The 7,878-nt window shown below is 31.1% G+C and overlaps 1 protein-coding gene across 1 annotated transcript in view; it reads right to left on the minus strand.

Annotated features, from left to right (window-relative positions):
• The window catches only part of LOC106475080 (obscurin-like), a gene marked incomplete at both ends in the record, with an annotated part of 29,961 nt that overhangs the window by 10,323 nt on the left and 11,760 nt on the right, over positions 1–7,878 (minus strand). The window contains 3 exons of the mRNA XM_013935773.1: positions 3,847–4,025; positions 4,359–4,464; positions 6,259–6,434. Of these exons, the coding sequence (XP_013791227.1) occupies positions 3,847–4,025; positions 4,359–4,464; positions 6,259–6,434 (461 nt within the window). The remainder of the gene's footprint in view (positions 1–3,846; positions 4,026–4,358; positions 4,465–6,258; positions 6,435–7,878) is intronic.

Consider the following 7,878-nt stretch of genomic DNA (forward strand, 5'->3'; position numbering starts at 1 on the left):
ATGGAAAGTTAAGGAACTTACCTTAATTTAAGCCAAATGGAAAGTTAAGGAACTTACCTTAATTTAAGCCAAATGGAAAGTTAAGGAACTTACCTTAATTTAAGCCAAATGGAAAGTTAGGGAACTTATCTTAATTTAAGCCAAATGGAAAGTTAGGGAACTTACCTTAATTTAAGCCAAATGGAAAGAATGATTGAAATCAACCTTTTAAGTGAATGACTATCATGCTTTAAAATATGGTTTTCAAATGAGACCCAAAATGAGACTTCTCCTGAAGAATAATAATAAAATATTCGAAATTTCTCGAGTTTTGGGTTTCTTTTAAAACCATTACAACTTTTGTATGTGATCCTGTGTGCTAAAGTATTAATCAGGCTTTAAAATATATTAGAATACCACAGACTTACTAAAAGTCTAATAATATGTCACACTTATGTTTCTAGTATTTTGCAATGTATTTTTTCATATTATTAAAACATTAAGTGTACTTTAACAATTAGGTATCTCATTCTATCTATCTGTTAATCATAAATTAAGTTCTTAGTTACTCTTTCATTTTGGTATATCACTCAAATATTTCAAACTTTATATAGCCAATAAAATATCGCCATGCTAAATACATCACTTTTTTTTTTTATAAACATAAAATTGATGAAATGTATCCTGCTTCATTGTTGGCATGATAAGAAATACTGTAAATGCAAATACTATATATCTTAATATCCCATGGTATCTATTTCTTATTTACAAAATTCACCAATTTGCCAATTCTGCTATGTTTCTAATTTTGAACACATTAAATCCAGTTAAAATTGTGTACAAAATTCAGCCTGAGATATAACTTTTTTTAGCTTGATCAGTCAAGAAACTTTTCTGTTCTTTCATAGAATAATTTTATTGAATCTTGCTTGAGCTTGTATATAGGAGATATATTGTCACATGGAACAGAGATACTTTCACATTTCAGTGCCTGTCCTTTAACTTTAGATGCAGAGAGAATCTGCTTTGTGGTTGAGAAAGATTTATTGTGATCTTTGAGGAAAGCAGACTCATTTCTGTCCTGAAGGACTGAAGTTTCTTCTGTGTCTTGATCTTTTATTCATCTCTTCTATTGATCTTTCGAGTTAAGTTTACTTCATGTATAAATACAGTTTATTATACTTTTCTTCTTTTACATCATCACATTGGAATATTCCATCCTAACAATCAGCCAACCTTTTGTTAGCTCCAAAAAATAAAGCATTTTATGTTATTCAAACTTCAACACTGTCTTCTATCTTATTTACTCCTCCTGCAAAAAATTATTGCAATTTTTCTTCCACACGTTAAATCCATGAATATCTAATTTTTGTGGAGAGCAGGTAAATGTGTGCAGGTATATCATTGAATTAACACACATTAATTCAATCAAACAATTTTTAGCCCAGGATTTAGTTATTGTGGAAGTCTTAATGATTTGTATTTTAATTTCTTCAGATTATTTTTCTCTTGCACTCTTTTTGTGAGAAACAATGCAAGAGATGTTTCTGGATTTTGTTTCTGAATTTTAGCAGAGGATAAGAGACAGACTGATCTATGGGTGAGGACAAAAGACCTCGAATTAAATCAGTGGAGTCCTTTATTAAACACTGAGTATTCTGCACTCCAACAGTCGTTTCAAAGTTTCATGCTCCAACCACTTACCAAGACAAGTGAACCATGACCTGGTCCATCAGATATCACTGATAATGTCAGTTGGTGTCAAGAATGCTGCCAAGAGGGAGCTGCTGATCATGAACCAGCTGAGACCAACTGCACACACAGATGTATTGCCATGGAAAACTTTAAGTTGTGATTTTCAACAGGAAACACCTTTGAATTTTCTTTGAAGTAACTAACAAGACTTCATGGTGGTGTTTGTTTGTATCTATGTAGAGAAGACCAGGTTGATTGATGATAAAACCTGGTATATCTGATGAAATGGAGAGAGAGATAGCCAGAACACTGTATATTAGTGTTCAAAATTGCAATGACCACACTGATAACTATTTGTGATTTATACAAGAAATAAGTATAAGGTGACAATATTTATTTAACAGTTCATAAAGTGAATTGTTTACATATATTTTGTGTTAGTAACTTCAGGCGTGCATACTGATGGATTGTGACACAGTTCAACTTTTTAGTTCTGGCAATGAAAGCACACATAACTGTAACAGTTTACCTACTATGTTCATATTGCCTACTAACCAAACTCCATGTGTGTGTGTGTGTGTGTGTGCATATGCCATATGCATCTATACACGTGCGCACTTGTGTATGATAGATATTCATAAAATCACATCAGTTAAAAACCTATAAGCTCAGTGAAACAATTATGCCAAAGGAAAATAAAATTTAACATGCAAGCAAAGAAAATATTACAAAAATACAGATATAAAATCTTTGCCATTTCTTTGGTTGTATTTTTAGCACAGAATAAAGTTGCCTGAAAAAGCAGATTTTGGCTCAGCAGTGTGTAGATTTATAATGCTAAAAACTGGGTTTCAATACCTGTGGTAAGCATAGTACAGATAGTTCACTGTGCAGCTTTGTGCTTAACAATAGACAAACAATGCATTGTACAGCAGGTATGAGTCAGTATTTTCATTTATGTTAAAGTTTGAAAATAAAGGATGTTTACAAAAACAAAAAAGTAATATTTTTCATGCAGTTTACCAAAAGGGACAATTTCCTTCATAAAAGCTCTTTTCTTTTTCCCATTTAGTCACACATATAGAGGTGTAAAAGCAAGAAAGTCAACTACAGCACTGATCCATGCCATACCATGAGAATCAATAAATTGGTTGGTAGTTTTCATTGTCACCAACAAGCCAGGCAACAACTTAAGTGATACTGCACTTCACATGCAGCCCACTAATTTTAGTAAAAAGCTTATGGATGAAGACCATTCCTTCTTGGTTCCCATTTTCCAAATTATCTCACCCTCAGAGGAAGAGAGCAAAGATGAAATGTAAAAGGAGATGACTGGTAGCTTGACTTCTCTGAACCATTCCAAGTGGCATTGAAAGAGTACATGCATGAGAGTTCTGTATATTACCAGGTTGTGCTGTTCCATTATGTTTATGTTAGTCTAACAAAGGGTTGCAATTTTCATGTGGTGTTAAATTTAAACAGATGTTGCTTGAGAACAATATTAAAGTACAAAGAGGAAGGTTGTAGTACGTAAGTATTAAATACCTTATTCTGTTATAATATGCTTTTCTTATCTACATAATTCATAAATTTCTCTAAGTTCTAATTTTGGAATGCACTAAATCTAGTTAGGATCATGTGCAAATGTGGTGTTATTTTTTGTAGTTTTACTGGTCAAGGAACTTATCAACTGTTTCATGGGATAGTTGTATTGTGTCAGTTGCAGACAAAATGTGCAGTTTTGACACTTTTTAAGAAAGATTCTGTCCTTTGAGGAGAGCTTACTGATTTTTATCTTGAAGAAGCCAAGACTTGCTAGTTAAGTTTTACCAGTTTTATCTATCCCTTCTGTTGATCATTTGAATCAACTTTACTTCACCTTTAAATACAGTTTAACTATACTTTTATTCTTTTTCTTTATTACAACACAGTAATTCACCCTAACAATCATTAAACCTTTAGTTTTCTTCAGAAAATAACACATTTTTATGTTATCCAAAATTCAACAGTATGCTTTGCCTCATTTCAACCATTTTTAATAAATCACTGCACTTTTCCTTCTGCACAGTAAATCCACAAGCCTCTAATTTTTTATGGAAATCAGGTAACTGTGTGAATATTCTTGAATTATCACACTACAAATTTAAAAGATTGTTTAAAACAAATCAATACCTTTTACAGTTAAGCTTCCATCAGAACTACTTTCACCAAGGGGATTTTTGGCAATGCAGGAATATTTTCCACTGTCTTCAGGGTGACAGGAAGAAATGATGAGAGACATAACACCATCAGACAATTGTGACATTTTGACATTATCTTTGTCAGGATTTAGTTCTCTGCCATCTTTAAACCTAAAATAATTTTATAAATAAGAAAGAATATGTGCAATAAAAATTATAACTAAAACCAATGTCTGTGAAATAGATCCTCTGTCGTTATTTTGAAAGTGTTTCAAAAACAAATAAAATTCAATTTCTTAAAGCAACTAATATATTTAAAAACAGATGGAAACTAACTTCATACTTCTGATATTAAATGCAGGCCATATTCTAAAGTCATCAAATTAACATTATGGCCTCAGTTAAACTTTTACCAAGAGAGGGATAGAAATATTACTGTTTGAAAAAACAATAAATCAAAGCTACATATAAATGCTTGGATAGTAAATTATATTTAATACATACCACTTAACTTCAGGTTGAGGGACACCAAAAACCTGAACCTCTAGTTTTGCTGGGAAATCTTCAACAGCTTCAACATCCTGGAGTGTTTTTTTGAAGAATGGTTGTTCTGCAATAATAAAATGAGATCATTTCTACAACTAAACTTATCTGTTGGGGCAGAGTTATAATCTACAATGCCAAGATGTATAAATCAAAAGAAAACTTGCAACAGAACAAATTTATGTTGAATTCATTAAAAAGCTGTAAAATATCATATTCCAAAATTTTAAAAAAATGAAAGAAACTTGCATTGAAACAATATGTGAATAATATATTACAGATAAATTCTTTCTGAAATGGCACAATATTGAACAGGAAAATGAATCAAGTTAAAAAATGTAAATAGCTTAGAATTTACTATGAATCAGAAAGAAAATACATAATAAAATGCCTAAAACATTAAAGTTATGGAACATACTTATTGTATGTGGCCTTCAAACTTGAAATTAGATCAAAATAAAAACACATTCACATACAAATAAAAATGGAAGGAACATTTTTTTTTCAAATTATAAAAATATTAGATTTTAATAGTTTAAATATGTAGTACGAGCATGTAATATATGTTTTACATCCATTTAGCTACAAAGTAAAATTATGTTCTTTTTCATTAAGATGTTCAAGCACTTACTAACTTTAGCTTTCTCAAAGGGCAAGCAGTAGTTAAAGCAATATCTAATTAGCATGCCAAGCTATTTTTATCAACAAATCAGATAATAACTGTGGGCAGTTATGTCCTTAGTTTGCAGGTCTTCAACTACTCAAGTGAGGTAACTAGCACAAAACATATGCTTGGGTATGCTAAAAAGTTGAGGCTAATTGGTATATTTAGGTTCTTGCTTTTGTGTTGTTACTACATTTATTTGTTCAGTAGGGGGCCAATATTTCTTTAGTTTATAGTAGTAAGAACTTTTCAAGTTTTTGCATTAGATTTGTATGTAGTTTTAATTTTCTTTTAACTTTCAGCAAGAGCTTTTGTAGTTCTCACACACTGAGTCTCAGCATTCTACACTTTCCTCAAGTATTCAGCAAAGACCTCTTGGTTTCAGTTTCTTTATTTTTACTGTTAAAGAGAGCATTAAAGCTCTCACCTTTGTTTATGGTCACCATAAGTGAACGTAATGATTACCATGAAATCTGCAGGCTTCTAGTCTCGAGGGAACTTAAACCTTAGAGTCAAGTGAATTTGGTGAAATCAACACTTGGATTTAACAGTTTTTGTAGAGTTAACTTTATAGTGACTTTGTTATAATTTAATTTGGAGCTATTTTCATTTAGTGTTTCCTTTTTTAGTTTAATTTATTGGGGCAGAACACAGACTAAAAATAGGGTTATTAAAGTTTTCATTGTGGATCTATTTTAGTCCTACACCTTTTAAACACACACACATTCACTTGCTCTATTGCTTACTGTTTAGTAGCTTACTGTGAGTGCATTATTGTTTGTTTTGTAATTAAGCACAAAGCTACACAATGGGCTATCTGTGCTCTGCCCACCACGGGTATCAAAACCCAGATTCTAGGATTGTAAGTCCACAGTCATACTGCTGTGCCACTGGGGGGTGAGTTAAACAGTTGTTTAACAGTTAAAACAGTTGTTAAACAGTTATTAAACAGTTGTTTTGTATATGGATTTGTGTCTTGTCTCTTTTTATTTGATTTAACTGTTTCAATTACAAAAAAAAATTACAACTAAAATCCAAGGACTTCTTGTTAGCAGGCCTAACTTTTCTGCTCTGATGATAGTCTGTGATATACCACATGTATTATCCTGTTAAATGTTTATTGATTTATAAAGTATGTAACATTTTAAAACATGCACACAAACAGATTACAGATAACAAAGAGACACTCTGACTTACGGTTAACAGTGAGAGGTGCACTACTTCTTGATTCACCATGGTGATTAGCTGCTAGAATAGAATAGATGCCTGTATCTTCTGGCTTCACTTTATCAAGAACAAGGGCCTGTGTTCCATCTGGCTTGTGCTCAATATGGATTTGATCATCTGGTTTTATTTCTTGGCCATTTTTAAGCCTGAAAGTGAAGAAAAACGTTGAAAATTAGCCAATATATCCTTAAATTATACCTTTTCAAGGCAAGATGCTTTAACTATATTTAAATAAGGCATCTAATCATAATTTTTATATATATATTCATCAAATTTATGAAAATTTTTCTCTTACAACAACTTAGACAGATAAAGAATAGACTTTAAATGAATACTTGTCATACCCAAAGCTGAATCATTGTTACAGTGTTAATAAATATTTTTACTAACACTAAAAATATCCCTATTCTTTCAGATAAATAATTGATAACAACTCCTTAAATATATTTCATCAAATGCTCCTAATTTAAATCAATTAAATATGTATAGGACTAAAAGAAACTGAACCTTTTTCATAAAATTATGATATAGAATCCAAATATATTATAGTAGGATCTGACCCTTTTCTGTGTTAAGTCTCTTATTAGAGTGGGAAACATATTCACTTTCTGATTAGAAGTTAAACTGTTTTGATAGTTTGGATTTATGTGAAATCCAGGGATTTTGGCTTTAATTTCACTTTGATTGCTACAAATATTTCAGACAGAGATTTATATTATTTCTTTGCAATCAATGAAATTTTTTTCTTTTCTGTATAAAATATTAAGAAAATATGCTAGATATGTCAATCATATCTATATTGTTTAGATACATGGATTCTATATCTATTGGTAAAAGTGAACAAAGAATTATTATATTTTAAGGAAATTATAAACAGCAAATCAAATACATTAACAATTTTCACAGAAAACAATCATGCCAGTCCTTTTTCAGACAAAAATACCTAGGCATTTCAAAAGTTATAAAGTATTGTTATGTAGTGGTATATAATTTTAATTATTCTTTTTGATAGTTTATATATATATATATATATTTAGTGATAATTTCTGTTAAAATATGATTTAATATGTGTGTGGTTAGGTGGCTTAAAGTTCAATGAATTTTATTTCATTTATTTATATTGTTAGGTTAACAGGGCCATCTTTTGGAATGTTCTTTAGAAAGAATTTCAAAGAAACTTCTTGAAATAAGCTAGCCTATAAAAGTTAGCATTTTGCACCACTGAAAATGTATGTTCTATAGATAATTCCTTCCACTCAAATATTAGATTTCCTCAATTTTTTGATGCCCTCTACGTGCACTAGTTTTCATTTGCCTTGAGGCTCCCACCTGAATTCATTTGTTTTCACATGGTATAGGAGTGCAACACATTCTCCTACTATCCTTGAGGCTCCCACCTGAATTCATGTGTTTTCACATGGTATAGGAGTGCAACACATTCTCCTACTATCCTTGAGGCTTCCATCCAAATTCATGTGTTTTCACATGGTATAGGAGTGCAACATATTCTCCCACTATCCTTGAGGCTCCCACCTGAATTCATGTGTTTTCACATGGTATAGGAGTGCAACACATTCTCCCACTATCCTT

The sequence above is a fragment of the Limulus polyphemus genome, unplaced genomic scaffold, assembly GCF_000517525.1.
Source record: "Limulus polyphemus unplaced genomic scaffold, Limulus_polyphemus-2.1.2 Scaffold8057, whole genome shotgun sequence".
Lineage (NCBI taxonomy): Eukaryota > Metazoa > Arthropoda > Merostomata > Xiphosura > Limulidae > Limulus > Limulus polyphemus.